Here is a 25411-nt window from a genome sequence, read left to right on the forward strand (position 1 = left end):
GATCTGCCAGATTCCGACAAAGAAACATATTTTAATTTTGGTAGAACACCAAATTTAATATTAATATTTTCTGAAAATTATTTCATCTCTGCGATCTTGTTTTCAATGAATATATTTTTCTTGAATCCTTTACTGTCCAGAACCCACAAGAGGGCAACCTGGGAATCAGACATCAGGAAAAAATTATCAATGTTAAGGGGCCTCAGAGCACCCAAAACCTGAGGGGCTACCTTAAGGGCTAAAAACATAGCAAATAGTTCCAAATTTGGAAGTGACTTCCCTTTAATTGGGGCCACTCTGGCCTTTGCGAACAACAGAGAACAATTTGCTCCCTGTTTCGCATACAGGGTGAATCCGTACGTATTTTTCGATGCGTCACAGAAACAAATAAATTCGATTGTATGATTTTCTGACAATACACGCCTGGGAAATTCAAACTTCCTCAAGTCATTTAGATCCTTGGCATGGGTTTGCCACAGATTATTGAGCTCTTCGGGTATCCTCTCATCCCACGACAACTTGCTTTTCCAGATTGAGCTAACAATGACTTTCCCCGGGAAGAAGCATAGATAAAGGATCATATACTCCTGATATTTGCAAAAGAATCCCCCATTTAGTATTGACATCAAGGTGTGGGAGAAAGTTTGAATGTGTCCGAATAGGATCATATAGGTATCCCAATACCTTTTCAAAGGCTGGGAAGGGAGAAGAAATAGTTTTATCCTCCAACATTTTATCTTGTATCTTAGAACAGTTAGAATTGCAGGATTGCAAATCGAAGCCCGCCTCTAACAATCTGCTACAAACATTGTTATAAATAGCAAGTGGGGACTCTCCGTCACAACCCGTGGTGACAAAATTATCCACATAAAAATTGTTGGATAGCATGCGATGCTGCATCTTTTGCATATTTTTCCACATGGAATTTCAAAATGAAGTTCAGAATGAAGGGGCTAGCATTGAACCCAAATATAATTGTTTTGTACCTGTAAGTACATAATTTGTCACCTTTTTTAAGAAAAAAACAAAATCTGTTTTTATCCTCTTCTGATTTAAGGTGAATTTGTAAAAAGGCCTTCCCTATATCACCTAGAAAGACATATTTATTTTTCCTGAATCCCAGCATTAAATCCAATAATTTAGCAGTTAAGTTCATGCCCATGTAGGTAGCGTCATTAATTGATGTCCCCTCTCGACGTTTCAGGGAGCAGTTAAATATGGGACGAATTTTTGTTGTCACTCCAGGTTTTTCTTTTTTTTTTTTTTCGTTAAATAGGCATCACCACTTATCAAGGCCAAGAGGCCACTCGAGGATAAGGATTAAAGAGTGTACAGTAGAAATTGGACAATATAGTAATTGTTAGTAATGTAAATTTGGTAAATTTGTTAACTTATATGGAACGGCTCATCAAAGACTTGTTTATGTTAGACTTGAAGACAACCATATTGTCGTCAGCTGGAAAGCAGAAAAACAAAAGACAATGCCACAGGCGTGCAGTTTTAAGAAAGAAGCGTTGCTCATGGAATCTACGTTTAGGTTTAGGCACAGATAAAGAGTGGGGGGAATTATTGATAGTGTTTTCTGTTAAACGGGTGTTTCTTGTGAAAGTTTGAGGAGGGGGGACCATAGATTGGAGCTCAGCTGAGCACTTACCATGAAAATAACGATAAAGCAGAGATAAACTCACAAAATCTCTTCTGTGAGAAAGAGGTTCCAGGGAAGAGAAAAGGACAGCCCCTACGAGACTATGAAGTCTATTTTGAACTCTATCAAGACAGGATAAGTCCTTTCTAGCAGCTCCTGCCCAAATGTGGCAACAATACTCCATCCTAGGACGTACCTGGCTCTTATATAGATAGAGACTTTCGTCAGCAGTGAGATATCTACTGGATCGATAAAAGGATCCCACTATTTTTGCAGTGACCTTGGTAACAGATTTAATGTATGTGTTCCATTTAAGATCAGGAGTAAAGGTCAAGCCCAGAAGCTTGTCAAAACATGAGGCCTCCCCAAGACGAGAGCCATTCATTTCAATTGATGCTAGATGGGGATCAGAGCGTTGATGATGTAAAGATAAAAGCTTGGTTTTAGATGCATTAAAAGTAACCAGCCACGTCTTTCCCCATTGTACCACTTGCTCAAGATCAGAGGAGAGAGAATCGGAGAGAACTTGATCATTTACGGTCTTAGATATGCTACCATAGATAGTAGTGTCATCAGCATAAATGTCTATGAATGATGTAAGGATGTGATTTGGAAAATCATTAATGTAGATCAGGAGGAGAGTTGGGCTCAGGATGGACCCCTGAGGGACTCCAGCATTAATACTGAGAGCTTCTGATTTCTGCCCATCAACCACTACTCTTATGAGCCTATCAGAGAGAAATGATTTAATAATTGAGAAGACATTTCCAACTATACTGTAGCTGGAGATCTTGTGAAGTAAACCTTTATGCCATACTCTATCAAAGGTCTTTGATATGTCAAGAGCAATTGCCCTAGAAAGGTAGCCTCCGTCGAGAGATTTGCTAATCCTATGAGACATAATTGTAAGCACATCTGCTGTAGATCTAGCAGAACAGAAACCATATTGAGTGTCACTAAGAAGGTTATTTTTGCTGAGATCGTTGATTACTTCTTTATTTAACACAGATTCCAGCAACTTACTCATGATACACAGGAGATTTATTGGCCTGTACTGAGAGGGAGATAAGCGGTCATCTGAATTCTTAAATACAGGGCATACTGATGAGATTTTCCAGGGTGATAGGAAGCAGTTCTCCTTAAGACAACGTTTAAACAGTTTTATAAGTATGGGTGCTAGTTCTAGTTGAAGTCTTTTGAGTACTATAATTGGAATATCATCAGGGCCAGTTGCTTTACTGGAATCAAAGTTCATGATTAACTTGGCAACATCACATACAGATATTTGTATATAACATAGCGTGTTTTCTGATACAGGAGGAAATATTGGAGGTTGGCGGCCTTTGTCGCAAAGGGTATAATTAGCTGCAAAGTTCTTGGCAAAGATCCATTGATGATAGTTGGGGTAGAGCACACGCTTCTGTTCAGGATTCTGTTTGCTATTTGTCAAAACTGGTGGGAACCAAGCCGCTGCTCAGCTACTTTGGACTTGACGGACCGAGCATACAACTCTCTTGCATTCTTTATTCCTTTTTTACAGTGGTTGCTGGCAGTCCAAAAAGCGGCTTTTTTATCTATTACGTTGGAAGCAATGGAAAAAGTGATTTCTGTGTGCAATCATAGCAGCATATTCTGGAGAGAACCACGGCTGGCTGTTAGGTTTTTGCTGGAAGTTTTCGAGGGTATGAAACGGTCTATACCTACAATTAACAATTACGTCAGGTCTGATACTATAGAGGACACTTCCTTTTTAAACATGGAACGCAGAGGTAGATCTGATATAAATGTACGGAAGCTATCCCAGTCAGCCATAGAGTACTAAGGACTTATTAGATTTCATGTTTATCTTAACTGATACAACAGAGTGGTCATAAGATCCAAGTGGAGACAGAACAGAAGCTGAACACAATTCAGGGCAAGTTGTGAGAAAGAGGTCCAGGAGACTTGCATACTGGCCATCAGTATCAGGTACATGGGTGGGTTCGTGAACAATCTGAGTGAGATCATAGGCAATGGAAAAATCATGATAGAACCTACCCTCTTCATCGGTCTTGTTTGAGTGAGTTAACCATTCCACATTGTGAACATTAAAGTCTCCACAGATATGAATATTAGCTGAAGGATAAGCAGATAGCACGTGGTCAATTTTCTCAGATATGCTTTTAAAGATAGTAACTCTGTTGTTGTGGGGGTGATAGAGAGCAAATATAAATGCAGTAGTTTGAGCAAGTGCAACCCAGAAGCAAATATAGGGTAAGTTAGGATCTTCTCTGAAGATGTCCCTACCACATGGAAAGCCATCTTTTATATAGGCACATATTCCATGCCCATGGCGATCTTGGGGGTCAGATTTGAAAATTAAATTAGAGTATCCTTTAATTATGAACTCATCTAGGGAAATAGTTTGTCCAATGCCAGTCTCATTTCGAAATAATATTTGGTTTAGTCTCCTGTAATTGGGTTTCAACCTCTGAAAGGTTAGAATGTAGACTCCTGATGTTCAAGAAGGAAACATGGTAGTGGGGGGGGGTCTACACTAGAAGTTGGAGATCCGGGTGTAATTGTGTATTTTTTATTGAAACTTTTCATGATGGAGTTTTGGGATGTGTAGACTAGGTTGATAGACTTGCTTGAAGCAGGGCAGAGAGGGAAAGTAAGAGAGAAATAGAAATGAAGAAATATATATATATATTTTTTTGTAGCACATGAAAAGGTAAAGCCGTAACAATTACCCACAAATATGGCATTGAGAGCCCCACCTGAATCTACTGCATGGTCTAGAATCCATTCACCAAATGGCAATACAGCAGCCCCAGTACTTTGCACCTGCTGATAGGATAGCCTCCTCAGTGGTTAATCTAAGGTTTAGGTCCCTGACTATCAGGCGGATAATGTCAGCCCAGATAAAACATTTACCTCCAGCACCCTTACTAGTTACATGGCTACAAGGATAGACATAGAAACAGAAAATTTCCAACATCTCTAGCGGCTGTTCATGCAAAATACTGCCAACCTAGGATACAGATTTTTCTTCTCCCTTTGTCAGAAAAATCACTCAATAAAATATGAGGACTGAGTGACAAATAAAGAGAAGCAAGAGTAACGGGAGCTTCCGATAACGCATCCACAATGCATTGTCTACTCTCCATTAAAAAAAAAAAGAAGAAATAAAATATAAAAAATTAAGTATTGTATTATTAAATACAATACTTAATTTTTTATATTTTATTTCTTCTTTCCATTTGCCAGATAGAATCGCCACATATTTCCATGAGAAAACCATTTACACAATTAATAAAACAATCAAATAAAGATAAAGATTTAAAACTGAAATAAATATAATATTAGCAATTGCATCTAGAAAAGAAATATTACAAATTCATGACTTAACTGCTATAATATGTTCTTCGGGACTGCAAATAAGTGATTAAGGCCCCTCCTTAATACTTTATGTGGAACCCAAATATAATCTTCGTACTTCCCAGGTGGGACAAAAAACTGCTCTACTATTCCACATTCCTCATAATCCTCAAACACTTGGAAGTACTCATTATACATTCCCTTCCTTTCTAAGGACTCTGCCACTCTGTCCATTACCTTTAAGGAGGTCACAAAGTTACTGTTTACCTGTGGGAGTTTATCATGATGCCACGGTAAATTTACATATTTCCTCTCCTCCCATACAATGGAGTCTTTAAACTCTTCTATCTTCTCTTTGTCCACAGCCGATAACTTAATCTCTTCATCAATTCCTAATGAGTCGAGAATGAGCAACATCTCTACCCCTCGTTCCACTGTGGATTTGGAGAAGAAAGGCTTCAATCCGTCCTCCTATGAGAGCGTCGGATTTAGAACAGAATTGATAGCTGTTGCATTGAGCAAGGGATTTCACAACGCTATTAAAGGGAGGCGACTCTACCTTATTTAAATTTTTATTAAAAAAATGTTGGCTCTCACCAAACGGAATTATGTAATCCTCGTGTTGCCATGCATTGCCATTAAGCCACTCAACTAATCTGAGATTATTTAATTTACTCAGAAGGTCCAAACCAACAATCCCTTTAATGGGAGTTCCGTTTAAATTCTTACAACTGGGACAGAGCTGGAATCCTTCTTGAGACAAGTTATTGACAACTTTATTAAAATTATCCACTTCGAATTTTAAATTCAAATCGCTGGAAAATAACGCCGCAAATTTAAAAGGATTTTAATCACCTAATTTTATATATATATTGAACTCCTGCAATCTCAAGGAGTCACTGCCAATCAACGTGTTCACAGCCATATCAACCTCCTTGAGGTTTATGGTTTTAGCAGAATACAATTTAAATAGAATTGCCTGGGCGAAAAACGAACATTGACTCCCAGTATCAATCAAACAGAAAAAATAGATCGGTCGACCATGTGTTTTCATTGATATTCTAAGGACAGGAAAAATACTGTTCTGTTGCTCAGAATATGTTGTTCTGCCTACAAAGGACTTATTTCCCTTAGGACACATGAGACTAAAGTGGCTTTTCAAACTGCAGACTGCAGAAAGGTAAGGAAATCCTTTACTTCCACGACAAATTGCATCTGAGTGTTCACTCAGACACCGAGTACATAATTTCAATTGTTTGGCCCTTCGGCATTTAGCTTCAAAGGAAGGAAATTTACTACAGTTCTTAATCGAATGATCTGTAGCTTCGCACAGCTTGCATAATAAAGTGGCTTTCATCTCACGTGGGGAAGAAGATGCCATATTGGATTTCATCTTACATGAAGAAGGTGCCAAATTTGGCATGCAATTTTCCCGCCGAACATTAAGCGGGGCGGCTAATAAATATTCCGTAATTTCAAACACATGAGACATAATATTATTCAGAGAATCTTTCACCATTTCTACTCATCAATTCTCTCCTTATAACATTAGGAAATTCGGCAAATAATATGTGGGCTATCAATGCCTCTGAGGTTCCACCCTCAGCAAAAAAGTTGGTCCCATAAGACTTATCAAGTTCGGTCAAATCTCTGTTAACTTTTTCGAGAAATGACTTCAAAATTTTTAAATCTGTTATGTCTCTTATAACAGATTAAAAAATTTTGAAGTCATTTCTCGAAAAAGTTAACAGAGATTTGACCGAACTTGATAAGTCTTATGGGACCAACTTTTATAAGAAATAATTTCCTCAAAAACCCGATTTTTAATTAAATCAGGGTTTAAATATTTTTCCCTTAACAATTTCAGGGCTACATCATAATTATCTGATGTTACATCTAGACTGAAGATTATATCAAAGGCATCCCTATCCAGTATTGATTTAAGCACTAACAATCTGTCAGTCTTATTCAAACTATCAGTACAAAATTCGAATTTGTTCAGAAATGTTCTGAACAAAAACTTATTATCAATGGACGTTCCAGAAAACCTCGGACAGTCCAATTGCATTTTCACTGGCTGCAAATATTAAGATGGCTAAAACCGCCAATATTATTCCAAATGGAATTGTAATCAGAAATAAACCACGCTAACAAAATGGCCGCCAGCAATTAATCAATCCCAAAATTAGGGCAAAGCTCTAAGGAATACTTCAAGCTACACTTTTATAACTAAATTTGAAATTCCAGAGCGACACCAAGGATGCCTGAAAAAATTGGGGGGGGGGGAGGGATTAAACCCTTTCCGTCCCACTAATTTTTTTTTTTTTTAAATAAATTTCAACTCATATTATCATTTGAAAACTGACATCAACAGAAACAATTCAACATGGCATTAATCACAAATCAAGCATTTATCTCAATTCGAATTAATCAATTAATTTAAAATCAAATTAATATCCAATGCAAAGCTAGCATATTCAACTATAGTGACTTTTACATTTAAGCATTTAAATTACGGAAAAAAAAAATCATTAACGGTTTCTCTACTCCTGTTTGTTTTTATTTTTACGTCTACAGAATTTGTTTTTTTCCCAATTTAGTCACGTACAAATGATCCACGTGGGATCTTAATTTGAAAAAAGGCAATTATAATATGCTAGTAACTTATGACCCCAATTTCAAGGTCGATTAAATTATTATCTAATGCTAACGCTATGTAAGAAGGATTCCAATTTTTTTTTCTTAATCGAAACTTACTAAGTCTTATTGTTACATGATAAGGGCTGTCCCCTTTTCATGTAAGCAAAAAATAGGGAATTTGTTAAAATATGAAATAGGATTTGAACTTGCAAAGCTAGACTTGGAATTGAGAATTCCAATCATAAGTTAAATTAAACACAGAATGTTATTATAAATGGAATGTCTAGTAAATTGTTGATTCTGTTAAAATATTTAATAAATACAAATTTGGCTGAAAACTATTCACATTCTTAGAAAGAATGCATAATAAAATACGGGTTAAAGAATTACACAAGTAGGTTAAATTCCTTTGTAAAACAACAAAGAGAATGGGAAATTTCCTGGTCGTCAGAAATGGTTTCAAAAACGTGCAAATCGCGCATGTTGATAACACGTGAGTTATGGTCACGTTGACCAGACATACATGTGATTTTTCAATATAGGAAAGAGTTCGAAGTTAGTTAGGAGGAGTTAGATCAGTCAGATCAGAGAAGCAGAGAGGTTCAGATCGATTCTCGGTTAGAGTCAATGTACCCTCTGGAAGCGAGAGGGTTTAGAAATAACCATTTAACAACTTTGAATCCCTGAAATACAGAATCATTTCCGACCGGTCGAAGAAGAATAAATGATCATCATGTTTTTTATAACTGCCGTCTTTCTGTGTTCATCATTACAACGAGAAAGGTAACGTGTTTATATTATATGTACAACTGTCAAACGTAAATATCAAATTCACTCTCGGTCTATCTATCAAGATATTAAAAAATCTCTTCTAGTTGAATTACAGGCTTGGTTCTCTTGTAGCAACATGTACACTGTCTATTATATATATACAGAACTGTCTCATTATATACCCTATTTATGTCTCTAAGACATATGAACACTCTACAAATATGAACACTCTACAAATATGAACACTCTACAAATATGAACACTCCTAAGACTGTCTCTATCACTCTAAGACTCTTACTAACATGAACATCAACAAATATATAAGTCGTCATCTAAATAAGAACAACGAAACATACTCACACAGATTTGGTACCCTCAAAAATAACACTCACGTAACATAAAATTATTAGTTTTTAGTGACAGAAGTTAACATTAACAAAATAAAATTACTTTTCTGATTTAACAAAACAGAAAAAAAGTATTTTATCTTTTCCTTCTTTTTTTTGAATTACCAAACTATGGTTTCTAAGAATTACGTTAAAATTTATCAACAATAATTTGCTCAAATTATGGAAAAAAAAAAAAAAACAGAATCTGCACGTCTTAAATCAAGAATTTGCACAAAAAAAACTAAAAAAAAAATTTTTTTTAAATAAAAATAAAAAAGTCACCTCCATTAACCACTTACATAATTATTGAGGCTCTAAAAAATTTGTAAGCTATTAGAGCTTACAACTTTTTTTTAAAAAACAGCGGCTAGTTATAACCGTATCAAACGGATTTTTGAATTAAAATCTTGCAAAAAAAAAAAAAAAATTTAAACAATAAGCACATAATAGAACATCAATTACTTCCCCTGAACAGAAAGCCTGTAGACAAATAAAAATGAATTACCTCCCTTGAACATAACTGAATGAATGACCGTTTGAATTTAAAATACACACACAAAAAACATTGAAGCAACAACCATATTAAGCAGAATTTGAATTACGTCCCTTGATCTTAAAATCTAGATAATTATTTCCTCTGAAAACAACATTAATTAATCTTTGAGCGTTTGGATTTAAATCTAAATAAAACAGCCATTTTGCAATTTACATTCTAGAGAGAGGATTCATTTCTCCACTGATGAAAGGACCTTTGGAATTAAATACCACCCGCAGTTGAAATTCTGGTAGAAAAATGAATAATTATATATTAAAAAATATATAAATAATAAATAATAAAGGAAAAAAATACTGAATTATTTATTATTCATATATTTATATATTTATCTTCACATAACGACTGTACATTCCTGCATTATCCTAGCCTTCTAAAAATACCTTTTATTCTTCAAGCAAACATTCCATAATTCCTAAATAAAAAATAATCATTATGCAAACTGAGAATATTTAAAACTAGTCGCTTGCATAAAAAATCTCATTTTGCAAAACAAAGAGAATGTAAGAAATTAATTCTCATATCCCAATTTCCTCCCAGCAGAAGCAAAAGAATCCACAAACACAAAAGCCATACATTTCAAACTCAAAATTTATTCACAACAGCAATGAAAGTTCATTTGGTTCTGGTATTGTCCTTTTGCAAAACGGTGGCCCGATTTGCCTCCATATACCTGGAGCCTTTAGTATGAATTCCTATTGTTGGAATGTCAGTCCGTTGTTCCTCGGAAGGATCCGTAAATGTTCATCGTAAACTCGGCAGGAATGTTGGCGCCTATAATTAGGCAGAATGTGAGCCACTTAGGACTTAAGATGAATTGAGATAAGATCCAATATTTGGAAAATAGACATGAAGAACAGTTCTTGAATGTCATCCTTAATTTGGGTAGATTCAGCAGGATGTTATCTCTGCTTGTAGAGATGTAGTCCCTCATTAACCAACTGTTTGGTGTTCATGGAGGAATTGTCTTAGCTCCCTCCAGTGGCAGCTGCTGTATTTGAGTCTATCCCCATGCCTAGTTCTGTGTAGACTGAAAAAAGAAAGCATGATACAAAAGCGTGCCAAGTGAATCACCTGACACATTCAAATTTAAACCAATAATGGCCGACCACTAATGCGTGGGTGGCTGAACAAAAAGAGAGATGGCTACTGTATATGGAATTTCTCACAATGTTTTTTGAGCTGAATAAACATGTTACATTTAATAAAAACACTAGAAAATTATCCAGTTATGTAGAAAGGTAACTTATCTTGCCTTTGATAACATTTATTTGCAATATATCTGTTTTTTGACAACTTTTTTGAATCTATGAGTACAGTAATACAAACCCGAATAATTTGCTTGATTTACTTTTTTTAACATAAAAGATAGTTTTTTTTACAGTAAGATTGTATAAACATATATCAAAATATAATTTTTGTTTGTCAATGTAGCAAAATATAATTTTCATATAGAAGTTCTAAAAATTATAGAAATTTTTAAATAATTTTTTTTTTTCAATGAGTGATTTTCTTTGAAACCTTTTTTATAGTGTTTTTGCACAGTCACAAAAGATAGTTTCCTTATTTGTTCAAAAATCCCTTCCAGGCCAAGGGATTGTCTTCGCACAAACTTTTAAAAATGTCTGAGTTATCAACCAGTGTTGCCAATTTAGTGGTTTTCTTGCTAGATCTGGAGATTTCGTTTGTAATCTAGAGGGGGAAATTTTGATTTAGCGGCTAGTGGGTTTTTTATAGAAAATCTAGAGATATTTGACACCCATGCACCCGCAATTTTAGATTAAAAAAAATAAAGAAAAGCACTTGAAAATACTTTAAAACATAAATTAAACTCGTTCATGTAGAAAAATAGCATTTGTTCCTTTTGGTAACAATTATTTATTGATTATTTGTTTTGTTTTTCACCATTTTTTTTTTGGCTAACCATCCTTAAAACTCCCTATAAATTCGATTTTTCCAAGTACATTTCGGGGGGGGGGGCGTTCCAGCCTCTCTTGTTTAAAAAACGATCTAAACACTCCCCTTAATTTAAAAATATTTATTCACTTTTGTTGCAGACCAGGATATAATAATCTGTTGCCAAGGCCGCTGGAAAAATGGTGGGATCTTTCTATCGATCCGGTAAATATCTCACTGCTGATTCTACTGATTCTATTCTCTATCTATATAAGAGCCAGGTATGTCCAAGGATGGAGTACTGTTGCAGGAGCTGCTAGAAAGGACTTGTCCTGCCTTGATAGAGTTCAAAATAGACTTCGTAGCCTGGTAGGAGATGTCCTTTTCTCTTCCTTGCAACCTCTATCTCACAGAAGAGATGTTGCGAGTTTGTCTCTGATGTATCGTTATTTTCATGGAAAGTGTTCGACTGAGCTTCAATCTATGGTCCCCCCTCGCCAAACTTTCACAAGAAACACTCGTCTAGCTGTAAACACTATCAATAATTCCCCCCACTCTTTATTTGTTCCTAAACCTAAACGTAGATTCCATGAACAAAGCTTCTTTCTTAGAACTGCACGCCTGTGGAATTGTCTTCCGTTTTCCTGCTTTCTGGCTGACTACAATATGGTTGTGTTCAGGTCTAATGTAAATAAGTTCTTGATGAGCCGTTTTACATAAGTTATCAAATTTACCAAATTTTCATTACCAATGATTACTATATTGTTCAATTTTTACTGTACACTCTTTAACCCTTATCCTTGAGTGGCCTCTGGGCCTTGATAATGTGGTGATGCCTATGTAAAAAAGAAAAAAAAAAAAAAAGACAAGAGAAAAACTGGGATAAACTGATTTGATTTTCATGGCAAATCCTTATATAACGATTTCTTGAACGTTCCAGCCTGTTTGCTATATCACTACATGTAGAAACGTAACATAATCCCTTTGTTCCATGTGTGCAGGTGGTCAAATCACAATGTTGTGTACTTATGAGCAGGGTTACGGAGTCGGAGTCAGAAGGAGTCGGAGGTTTTAGATAGAGTCGGAGTCAGATTTCTAAGAGTACAAGGAGTCGGAGTCAAAATTTTTTATCCGACTCCTTAAGTCCAATAAATTTATTTTTTTTACATGGTTTTACTGTTTTGTTTTACCAGTTTTTTTTTTATTTATTACATTTTCACCGCAAACAAGGCACATTGCCACTTTAATGTAGTGGGCTACTATCAGGGACCAAAGTTGCAAGGATACTATCTAGGGAGTTGGGCAGCAAGATGTCTGTTTACATTACACTTGAACTTCTGCATGTCAGTACAGTTGGGGAAGCAGGAACCCAGATGAGAATTCAAAAATCTAGCAGTTTTGGGGAAGAAGCTATTAAAGTAGAAGGCTTTCTTACATCTGAAGATCTCTACTGTGTAGGGATGTCACTTCGCTGCTTGTCGGGTTTGTCGGGGGTATTTTCATCAAAGGGGTACAAGAGCTTGTAGTTCGTCAGAGCATCCACCATTAAAATACTTGTAAAACAAGCAGAGTGATGCAACATTTTGTCAATGGGACAGTGACTGAAGCTTAGATAACAGTTCAGGACCTATCAGGTTGGCGACTCTCTTTTGAACACTGTCTAGGAGTGAGAGACTAGTAGCAGATGCACCAGCCCAAATGTGACAGCAGTACTCCATACATGGGCGAATGGTGGCTTTGTAGAGGTACAGGATACTTTCAGGTGTAAGTAACTTCCTAGCATGATAGAGAGAGCCCACCTTCTTTGCAGCAGCGTTGGCAATGGTCTCGATGTATCTATTCCAACTTATGTTCCCTGTGAACATTAAGCTGAAGAGTTTGAATGAAGTACTTTCAGGTAATGTATCTTCAGCCATAGCTATTGGTGGTTGGTAAGGTTTCATGTAATTATTAAAGGAAACAAGCTTTGTCTTGGCAGCATTGAATGTGACCATCCATTTATGTCCCCATTCCACTACAGACTGAAGATCTTCCTCTAGGGTTTCCTCCAAGCCTTAGATATGTTCTCAGTTTTCTCCACGTACCTGCTATAGAGCGTGGTGTCATCGATAAAAAATATACCCATGTCAGAGACAATTTTATCAGATAAGGATTGATCCTTGAGGTACACCTGCATTTATATCATATTGTTTGAACGTACGCCATCGAGAACAACCTGGATTCTTCTCTCATTTAAGAAGGATTTAATGAAGCATTCGTCCAGTAATATCATAGGATTTTATTTTCATGAGAAGACCATCATGCCATACCCTGTCAAAAGCCTTAGATATATATAGGGCTACTGCCCTTCCCTCCCCTGCCTTATCCAGTGCTTGGTATATATGTTCAGAGATTACAGTTAAAATATCTGCAGTAGAACAAGCTTGCCTAAATCCATATTGATGGTCAAACAGAAGTTTAGCAGCTGTAAGGTGGTGGACTAGAGCCTGATTAATTAAAGACTCAAATATTTTGGTGAAAAACGGGGGGAGGTTAATTGGGCATTAATAATTTAATGGGTCAGTTCGTTTGCCAGAGATTTTGTAAACTGGTACCACAGAAGCAGTATTCCAGCTGTCAGGAAAGCAAGATTTGTTAAGACATTTGTTAAAGAGGTTAGAGAGAACTGGAGCAACCTCAGCCGAGCATTTTTTTAATAGCACAGCCGGGATGAGATCAGGTCCACATGCTTTTGAGGTGTCTAAGTTTTTTATGATATCATGTACTTGAAAAGGGGTGATTTTCAGATCATTTAGTGTGATTTCTGTCCGCAAAGGAAAGTCAGGGAGGGAATGGTTTAATGGGTCCAAGGTAGAGTTTGAGGGAAAATAATGGGCAAACATGTTAGCTTTTTCAGTTGCTGTGCAAACAACCTCATGATTGTTGGATAGCGGGGGAATTACTGATTGCTCATTATTTACTATACTCTTGTAGATTTTCCAGAAATCATGAGTTCCTCATTTCTGCGCTTCAATGTGTTTCCTGGTGGTTTCAGTATATTCACTCTTAGCTACTTCTTTTTTTTTTTTTTTTACACGGTGGTCACCACTTATCAAGGCCAGGATGCCACTCAGGGATAAGGGTTATTGCAAGTACAGTACGTTAGTGGAGATTTAATGAAGTGTTTACTTAAGGGGGTGGTTCATTAGGAATTTGTTTTCGTTGGACTTGAAGACATCTAGGTTGTAGTCAGGTGGGAAGCAGGCAGACGGAACAGACTTCCACAGGCGTGCAGTTCTAAGAAAGAAGCTTTGTTCATGGAATCTATGTTTTGATTTAGGCACAGATAAAGAGTGAGGAAAAATTTTGACAGTGGATTCAGCTAGACGGGTGTTTTTCATGAAAGATTGGTGAGAGGGGACCAGAGATTGGAGTTCAGACGAGCACCTGCCATGGAAATAACGATAAAACAAGGATAGGCTCACAGCGTCTCTTCTTTATGAATCTACGTTCAGGTTTAGGCACAGATAAAGAGTGGAGGAAATTATTGATAGTGGTTTCAACTAGACGAGTGTTTTTCATGAAAGTTTAGCAAGGGAGGATCATAGATTGAAGCTCAGACAGGCACCTGCAATGAAAATAGTGATAGAGTAGAGACAGGCTCGTAACGTCTCTTCTGTGGGAAAGAGGTTGCAGGGAAGAGAAAAGGCCCCCCCCCACACCAGGTTACAAAGTCTATTTTGAACTTTGTCGAAGCATGATAAGAGTTTTCCTGCAGCTCCTGCCCAGATGTGGCAACAGTACTTCATCTGTGGATGAACCTGACTCTTACTTAGGTAGAGAAATGTATCAGCAGTGAGATATCTCCTGGAGCGCTAGAAGGATTCCACCATTTTTCCAGCCCAGAAGCTTGTCAAAACATAGAGCCTCTCCAAGACGAGAGCCATTCATTTCAATTGATGCCAGATAGGAGATAAGAGTGTTGATGATGTAAAGATAGAAGCTTGGTTTTAGATGCATTAAAATTAACTAGTTACTTCTTTCCCCATTGTACCACATGCTCCAGATCAGAGGAGAGAGAATCAGAGAGAACTTGGTCGTTTACGGTCTTAGATGTGCTACCATAGATAGTAGTGTCATCAGCACAAATGTCTACGAATGATGTAAGGATGTGATTTGGAAGATCATTGGTGTAGCTAAGGAAAAGAGTTGAGTCTAAGATGGGCCTCTGACGGACTCCGGCATTAATACTGTGAGCTTCTGATTTCTGCCCATCAACCACTACTCTTATGATCCTATCAGAGAGAAATGGTTTAATAATTGAGAAAATATTTTCAGCTATATCGTATCTGGAGATATTGTGAAGTAGGCCTTTATGCCATACGCTATCAAAGGTTTTTGATATGTCAAGAGCAATTGCCCTAGAAAGGAAGCCGCCGTTGAGAGATTCACTAATCCTATGAGGTATAACCGTTACCAAATCTGCTGTAGATCTAGCAGAACGGAAACCGTATTGCATTTCACTCAGAAGGTTATTTTTACTGATGGTTAACTACTCCATTTAACATGAATTCCAGCAACTTACTCATGATGCACAGGAGATTTATTGGCCTGTACTGAGAGGAAGATGACCGATCACCTGAATTCTTAAATACAGGGCATACTGATGAGGTTTTCCATTGTGTTGGGAAGCAATTCTCTTACAACGCTTAAACAACTTTGTAAGTATGGAAACTAGTTCTGGTTGAAGCTTTTTCAACATGCTAATTGGAATGCCATCAGGGCTTTACTGGAATCAAGGTTTTTGATTAGCTTGGTGACATCACGCACAGATATTTGTATGTCACATCACGCACAGATATTTGTATGTCACATAGTGTGTTTTCTGATAAAAGAGGAAATATGAGGGGTTGACGGCCTTAGTCGCATAAGGTATAATAATTAGTTGCAAAGTTCTTGGCAAAGAGTTTAGCTTTGTCTGATGCTGACGAGATTGCCTTAGGTCCACTGATGATGGTTGGGATAGAGCACATGATTCTGTTCAGGACCCTGTTTGCTATTTGCCAAAACTGGTGGTAACCAAGCCACTGCTTAGCTACTTTGGACTTAACGGACTGAACATACAACTTTATCGCATTCTTTATTACTCTTTTACAGTGATTGCTGGCAGGCCTAGAATTGGCTTTAGTCTCAATACAGCTTCACGTTTTACCTTTGATCCTCTTTTCATAAAGGCAATATTATCTTTTTAAAAATTTCTTGTTTGTACAATATGTGTCTTTACTCCCCTATTCCGAAGAGAAGCGTTTGGTTTCGAAATGCCATGGCCTAAAGAGGTTTCCCTATCCTGAAATATTGTAGTCCCTTTTGAACTGAAAGCATAATAAAATTTAATTGTAATTTTTTTTATCCCTTTGTTATTTTAACTCTTTCTATAAAATTAGTTTGTGTTTTTAAATGTATTTATAGTGTATTTTAAACCACATTTCCAAACTCCCATTCTTATCTGAATTTATTTTAACTGGCGAGTCTACTACACATGCTATACAATAAAATATGATAATGAAATTTTGTAAGGGGGTGGGGCTTGCATGTAAAAAAAGCTTTAAATCTATTTAAAATTTTAACCATCCCTTAATCTGCCTTTAAAATCGATATTACTAAAAAATTAAAATATTTTATTGTATTATTTCATTCCATTTCTATATTCCGTGCTATCTACCCACTTGAAACTATTTTCCCAGATTTTTCTCGCATGTCATTTGTTTGTAATATATTAGCAATTTGTTAGCAATATATGTATATACACAATAGAAAAATTGAAAATACTCATCTCATTTCTAGTATTAATCCCCTTTGGAAAATGAGTTTGTATGTTTTAAATTATTAATACAGAAATCGAAAATTATACTGTTTCAATGAAATAAAAGAAGGCAGTATTAAAATCAAAACACACATTTGGCTCTTAAGGCAGATCTTCCCTTCCCCCTTTTTACTGCTCTCAAATAAACGCTAATCTTTGCACCCCAATTCATTCCATATGTAGACACTGGTCTTTTAGCTAGACCAACATGGGTCGCTCACAGAACACCAAGTTAAGTGCATCTATATATCTGTATTGTGTGGAACCTCTTTATGTAGATCTAGTCCTACCATTTCTTTTGTTTTCTTTGCTTTATGTTCTCTTACATAATCAAATAATTATTAATATCCTATTCATTTATTTTAAAACAAATTAGTTGTTAGAGCAGATGGGTTTTCTCACAGTACTTGAAAGATAAAGTTTCTTGTAAATGTTAGAGGGGAATCTATCTCCAATCCTGCGCTTATTCATGTAGAATAGAGAAAAACTTTAAATTGAGATACTCAATATCTTCATCCATGCGGTGGTGGAGAAATACCTGGTGTAGAAACCAAGCACATGGTTAGCCCTCTCGGTGTGATGGACCCATAGATCTTCTCAAATCATCCATCTAAGAGAAAGAAAACTCTGATAACAAAACTGAGAGAGGGAGGCCTCCTCAGTTATGGTTGCCAACCTTCCTGGAGCTGGTGATTCAAACAAATTCTCGGCTTGCAAACACAACTTGCTTAAGGAGTAGATAGGCTCTTCCTATCACCGGCTTTCACACTTCTTCTTTTCCTATTAGCCAGGCCAGAGGTATAATACCAGGGACTCACCAAAGTCACCCATGCTTGGCCTTGTGTCCTAACAAGGACATTGAATGCCATTGCCCTATTCCCTATTTTAAATTTCTCTCTTTCTTTCAGAAATAGAAAATTTGTTTGCATGCCACTTGTGCTCACTAGACTTGTTTGGGCGAGTCTTGTCTGAGCGGTTGAGGATAACTGATTGACAGTTTGTCTTACTGCTGTTTCTGACTGACAGTACAGGTGCCCTAACTCTTTGGTAACACTTAGACTGGCTGCTCTATCATCAGATGTATAATATCAGGATGGTTGTAATACCATGCCGCACACAGAAAGGGACCCTGCTGCTATATCTGGTGAGCTTTCACAAGACCACAACTTCTAGACTGGACTCTGCTAATGGACAACCGTGTGTGTATACTTGACATCAAAACAGGCCCACTTTTCTCAACACTCTTCCCTTAATCTGACATTAAACAAAAACGTAATTAAATGACAACCCAAACAAATGTCATGATAAAACCAGACAACCACCCAAACAAAACCAATTCGCCTCTGCTCTTGAGGCTTGCTTTCACCAATATCCGTGGGCTTAGAGGTAATATAGATGATGTAGCGTAAACTCCCCGGATATCTTAGTATTAAGTGAAACAAACTTACACTCTTCAATCCCCTCCAACTACTTTAACATGATAGGATACCTCCCTCTTTGCTGTAAGGACTCGGATAGATGTATGCACGGGCTTTGTGTCCATATTTATAGCACCCTCCCTTAAACTAGAGAGAAAAATCTTGAATCGGATGACCAGGCTTTTATGTGCTTTCGACTAACATTTCATCACTGCATTAGTTACTTATATTTTCTCGGCTGTTTTTACTCAAGTCAGGATTGTACTTTAATCAATCATGTCTCTGATAGATACTATGATGCGGCACTCTCCTTGGATAGTAATGTCCAAATACATGTGTTTTGTGACTTTAATGTCCACCATAAAAATTGACTTAGTTTCTGGACGCTCTTCTTATAGCTTCTCTATAGCCCATTCCCCACCCCCCTAAACACTAATGTTTCTAACTGGCCTACCAGATCGTGAACCTCAGCAGGCTTCACATCTAGACCTGTTCCTCACCACAGTTGAGGATTGTGTAATTAATGCCCACAGTCCACTTTGAAACACAGACCACATAGTGGTATCAGTTGACATCACATTTAAATCCGAACCTTAAGGTGAGGAATCATTGCTCAAAACCACAAGGTACTACAACAGGGCTTACTGGAAAACCATTAGAGAACACATCCGAGATGCTCCATGGACCGATATCTCCTCCCTTTCTGCTGAACAGTGTGCCAATGACACAACTGAATGGTACAAAACAGGAATTGAAGCACAAGTTCCCACACGGAAGTTTTATAGCAAGCCCCACTCACCCTCATGGTTCACTACAAATTGTGCAGCTACTATGGCATGAAGACAGCTGCGCGAGCCTTTCCTAGTCTCACACAAAAACACGTTCACATTTCAAGCTATATATTACTTGTCATATACATACGCGCACACAAATATACGCGCCCACGTCCACACACGTACATATATTCACGTTCGCGTACATACACTTACATTCACGTGTATATACACACATGCTAACGTACATACATGTACTCACAGATGCACACAAGGACGACATCACTTCCTTTAAAAGGAAATCTACACATGCGTAAAAGACCACCGGAAACAAGTATAAAACAAAGAGCAATAAGCGGTTTCTTCCTTTTCGGCCCAGCTTTCAAGCTGGTCGGTCTATGGACCGACCGCGCGTACCTCACGCCATTTACTACTACGTGGGACAAAAGGTCAACAGACAGTACTTACACTCTTTCTCTCTCTATCTACTACTGGTCCCTGAGAACACCTTCGCGTAGCTGACTGCTAACTGATGTCAACCCTCTATCCTTTTCTTTGTCTGCATGATGGACTGCCATTTCTCATTCTATTGCGTTGCTCACTTCTCTTCCCACGCGCGAACAAACGATAGTGACCCGAACTTGAGATGAACACACATTTCCTTTTCTTTCTACAACACCAGTCCCGTAACAAATAATGGTTACACTCGCGCGGACATGAACACATGTTATATCTAAAACATTCATTCTTTCAACAGTAAATAAACAACACGTTTATCTTATCCATCAATTGAGTCTTTGTTTCCTTCAATTCCATTCGTGTCATTATTCTTTTGTAACAGGATTGGGATTTATATATCCTAGTCCCCTACAAATGATGGTGACCCCTTTATTTTAAAATGGGATGAGGTTGAACGAAACACTCATACACACACAGACTCTCTCTCTCTCTACAACAATAGACTTTCCCTCTCACCAGTTAACAGCGAGAGACGCACACCAAACTAAACACGTGTGGTACCCTTTTCTTTCATTTGTTTCTTTCACAAAAGAAATTCCTGTTCGTTTAATTCAATTTAACACGTCGTTCGTTTCTTCCTCGAGACAATTCATTTTCCCTATTTTGGACCACCACCACAAAATGGTGACAACCGAACGCGAGACGAACAAGCATTGCCTCCTATGCCACAAGTCCACAACAAACTGGCGCCCGACTGACGCGAAATGAACAAGCATGGCGACCCTACCTTTTTGAAATTAATTGTTTTGAGCGAGACGCGCGTTTTATTTGACAAAGAAAAACAAGTGCACCACTACCGACAGGAATAACTACTACAAAAAAAAAAATGATGGAACCCCTCGTCAGACTCGGCAGAAAACAAACACGGAGCTATCGACTTCATAGCAAATTTGAAACAAAAAATTCGAGCTCGACAAACATTTTTCACGGTTTCCTGACATTACCCTGCAACAAACGCGAGGAGCAAAATCACATAGGCCTATACACATTCCCTCCCGCACAGCAGACGCAACAGCAAAGAAACAGGACATCCCTATCAACATATAGGAAGAAGTTGAATCAACAATACGAGTTGAGATGCACCACACACGCTGATAAACTAACAACTTGGAAGTTTTGTTGACAGCCGGCAACCACGAACGAATGCACAACAAACGCCCGTACAGACAATGTACACACACTACCGCAGACTCACATGCGAAGACAACGGCAACCAAACTCATTGTTCAACAAGAACGAATGCCCAACTAGCGCCCGTCCAAACAATGCACACACTACCGCAGATTCACATGCGAAGACAATGGCAACTGGACACACGACGTCACCACGAAACAAAAAAATTTCCTTCCAAATGAACAATTCACTTCACTATCCAAGCAACTCGTTCCACATGTCAGCACACAACAAAAACCAAACAAACAAATGTCAGCCCCCCCCCCAAAAAAAAAAGAGTAAACGCTTTTCCACGCGTAAGTAAATTTTTTTTTACGAACACACTCCGTTTTTGACATTCCGATTTTGACGTTTTCTTCAAACAACCACACCAACAGCAAAAAACAGGATGAAAAGTCGATTGCCGAAAACATTACTTACAAAAAAAAATATATATATATATATAAATCTATATACACTGCATATATTTTTTTTTCTAGTAAGGGGAGTATTGCGCGAGCCTTTCCTAGCCTCACACAAAAACACGTTCACATTTCAAGCTATATTACTTGTCATATACATACGTGCACACGAACATAGGTGCCCATGTCCACACACGTACATATATTCACGTTCGCGTGCATACACTCACATTCACGTGTATATATACACACGCTAACATACACACATGTACTCACACACACACACAAGGACAACGTCACTTCCTTTAAAAGGAAATCCACACATGCGCAAAAGACCACCGGAAACAAGTATAAAACAAAGAGCAATAAGCAATTTCTTCCTTTTCAGCCCAGCTTTCGAGCTTTAGTAAATGGCGTGAGGTACGCGCGGTCGGTCCATAGACCGACCGCGCGTACCTCACACCATTTACTACTATGTGGGACAAAAGGTCAACAGACAGTACTTACACTCTTTCTCTATCTACTACTGGTCCCTGAGAACACCTTCGCGTAGCTTACTGCTAACTGATGTCAACCCTCTATCCTTTTCTTTGTCTGCACGATGGACTGCCATTTCTCGTTCTATTGCGTTGCTCACTTCTCTTCCCACGCGCGAACAAACGATAGTGACCCGAACTTGAGATGAACACACATTTCCTTTTCTTTCTACAACACCAGTCCCGCAACAAATAATGGTTACACTCGCGCTTACATGAACACATGTTATATCTAAAACATTAATTCTTTCAACAGTAAATAAACAACACGTTTATCTTATCCATCAATTGAGTCTTTGTTTCCTTCAATTCCATCCGTTTCATTATTCTTTTGTAACGGGATTGGGATTTATATATCCTAGTCCCCTACACAGGAGGCATTCCGCCAGTTTGTATGTCATAAGTCAAATAGAAATAGACAAAAATTCGTAGATGCTAGAAATCATTGTTAGAGAGAATAGTGACAGCAAACGAAAGTATGCTGAAATAATCAAGAAACACATAGAATTGCAAAAGATAGGAACTCGTGATTTCGGAAAAATCTATACTAGTGTAGTGAATAAAGGACAATCAGTAATTCCTCCACTGAGCAACAATCAGAAGGTTACATGCATGGTAACAGAGAAGGTGAAACTGCTGTCCTGGTGATTGCCTCTAACTCCACCTTAAAGCAAACAAACAACTCCCTCCCAAATTTCCCTATGCGGACTAAAGCCATATTAGATGATGTAAAAATTACCCCTTCTCATGTCTGTGATATAATAAAAAAACTTAGACATCTCAAAGGCGTGTGAGCCTGATCTCATCCCTGTTATACTAATTAAGAAATGTTTAACTGAGCTAGCCTCTATACTTTCCAAGTTTTACAATAAATACCTTGCTGAATCTTGCTTCCCTAATAGCTGGAAGATTGCTTCTGTGGTACCAATATACAGGAATTTTGATGAAAGAACAGACCCTCTCAATTATTGCCCCATTAATCTCTTCTCCCTCTTCACTAAAATCTTTGAGACCTTAATTAATCAAGCACTAGTTCATCACCTCGCAAAAGCAAATCTTCTCTCTGACAAACAGTATGGATTCAAGTAATCTCGTTCTATTGCATATATTTTTACATTCATCTGTGAATGCATTTACCATGTACTGGATAAAGCAGGCGAAGCCACAGCTGTAGCCCTTGATACATCCAAGGCCTTTGATAAAGTCTGGCACAAAGGGCTGCTAATGAAAATTAAATCATACATTATAACTGGATGTATACTAAATATAATTAGATCCATCTTAGATAATAGAAGCACACAGGTTGTCATTGATGGACATACATCCAAACAGCATAACATTAATGCGGGAGTGTCTCAGGGGTCGATCCTTAGACCATTATTATTCCTGATATTCAAAAACAACCTCCCTGATAATATTGTGTCCGAGATGGGTATATTTGCTGATGATACAATGCTCTATAACATGCATTAGGGAAAAACAGATGTATATAAATCTAAGATAATGGCAAAATCATTAGAAAATGACTTCCAGACCAATGTGTAATGGAGATGCAAATGAATGATAACATTTAATGTTAGTAAAACTAAGCTGCTCTCCTTTAACAATGATAAGACGCCTCTCGAACTGCCTACACCGATGAAAAATAACACCCTACCTGAGAATTCTACCTTCAAACTCCTTTTTGGGGACTATTTTACCATATTTTACTTTGTGGCCAATATGAATTGGAACAAATACATAGAGGACATTGCAAAGACTGCTGCAAAGATGGTGGGTTCCTTCTATCGAGCTAGAAGACTACTCACACCTGAGAGTATCTCGTACCTCTACAAGGCCACCATTCGCTCATGCATGGAGTATTGTTGCCACATCTGGGCTAGTGCATCTACCACTAGCCTCTCCATCTTGGATAGGTTCCAAAAAAGTTCTCAATCTAATCGGTTCCACATGAAATTTTACCGTTGCCATATTTATGAAATTTTACCGTTGCCATATTTATCTAAATCTAATTTATTTTTTAAGTCTTCAAAATGGAAAGTTTGATTTGATTATTAGGAAATGTAAATTTATAAATCAATTTTCTGGATGATAAACTCTTTTTGGCGCAAGAAAATTAAAAGCAGTGGCCGCCATCGATTAATTAAATCATTGAATTAAGTTTCCATTTTGAAGACTTAAAAAATAAATTAAATTTAGATAAATATGGCAACGGTAAAATTTCATGTAGACTTTTTAGATTATTATACATAAATATTTATTATAAAATGATTATTTTTGTTTAATTATTATAATTATTCTTATTCGGTGCCTCTTTTCGGTGCTTTTACAGAATTTGGACTTAACCAAACCAACTTTTACCGAACTAAGGCTAAGGGGCTATCTCTTGGAGGCCTGGACTTAATCCTATTTTAAACTCGAGTAGGAGCTTAGCTTGCACTCCTCGAACGATCCTAACTTTATTCATTTTTGCCGTTTATACCGTGCCATTTTTTTCGGTGTCACTTTTATTGGGCACCATCAATAAACACTATGTTTTCGAACCGATTAAACGTTTTAATGCGAGTAAAACAGTAAAACTTTTCCAGATAGGTATCTTGTCTTTGCTACATTTATTTGTTATACTTTTGAAATTTTGACCACTTTTTCGTATCTGTGAGGATTGCAAAACAAACCAGGACATTTTATGCACTATATTTTATCCTTAATAGTAATAAATAAACAAATTAAATTAAAATTTTAAGTGAATAAAAGAACTTACATTTGAACAGAAACTTTTTGTTTATAATCGCCATTCTGTGTTACCTTGGTAACTGGGAAGCGGTTAAAAATGGATAGTAGTATCATAGCAATTTAACCCCCCCTCCATCTTTGTTACTTAATCATTGTAGTTTTATACGAAAAACTATATATACATTTAAAAATTGATAAGTGTTAATCATTGTGTTAGTTTCGTATTTAGTCTAGAAACATCCAAAAATTTATATTTTAAATATCTTTATTAATTATTTATACCTATTTATTTTATTTTAATGCAAATATAAAACAGAGTTAGTCTCTCTCCTTTTTTTTTTTTTTTTTTAAATCTGTAAGAGAGAGCGAGCTGTGACCTTCACTGAAAACCTTGAAAGAGAGAAAGTTCAATCTCTCGGGAGATTTTTCCGTTTCTGGTTGCTGAAAAACTAATCCCTTTTTGAACAATGACAATAATGAGGTTTCGGGCTATTCTTGCAACCAGAGCCTTTCTCCTTCAGAACCGGGCTAATGGACACCACCGACAAACTGCTCGATGTTTATGCCTATCAAGTTTTCAATTCAGTCATCATCCCCCCGGTTTTTCAAGGTTAGTATGATAAATAACAACATTTGTTTTTTTTGTTTTTTTTTATCCATCCTGCCTTCCCTTCATTTTATCCATTAAAAATAATTTCCTGTTTTATTGCCTTTCTTTCAGTTTATTTTCCTTCTCTAAATTATCTAGTATTCGCTTTTCAT

At 37.1% G+C, this 25411-nt stretch overlaps 2 protein-coding genes across 3 annotated transcripts in view; one reads left to right on the top strand and one right to left on the bottom strand.

Annotated features, from left to right (window-relative positions):
* The window catches only part of LOC145293824 (uncharacterized), a 484189-nt gene extending 459367 nt beyond the window's left edge, over nt 1-24822 (bottom strand). The window contains exon 1 of one of the 2 annotated variants that reach the window (XM_080140465.1): nt 24678-24822. In XM_080140465.1, the coding sequence (XP_079996591.1) occupies nt 24678-24711 (34 nt within the window). In that variant the 5' untranslated portion in view covers nt 24712-24822. The remainder of the gene's footprint in view (nt 1-24677) is intronic. The other variant, XM_080140466.1, reaches the window with a different exon arrangement.
* An 82-nt stretch (nt 24823-24904) lies between these two features.
* The window catches only part of LOC145293823 (dihydrolipoyllysine-residue acetyltransferase component of pyruvate dehydrogenase complex, mitochondrial-like), a 292023-nt gene continuing 291516 nt past the window's right edge, over nt 24905-25411 (top strand). Inside the window, exon 1 of the mRNA XM_080140463.1 lies at nt 24905-25259. Coding sequence (XP_079996589.1) covers nt 25117-25259 — 143 coding nt within the window. The 5' untranslated portion in view covers nt 24905-25116. The remainder of the gene's footprint in view (nt 25260-25411) is intronic.

Source organism: Euprymna scolopes, chromosome 15 (assembly GCF_053919585.1).
Source record: "Euprymna scolopes isolate OS-2025 chromosome 15, ASM5391958v1, whole genome shotgun sequence".
In the NCBI taxonomy this organism is placed as follows: Eukaryota; Metazoa; Mollusca; class Cephalopoda; order Sepiida; family Sepiolidae; genus Euprymna; species Euprymna scolopes.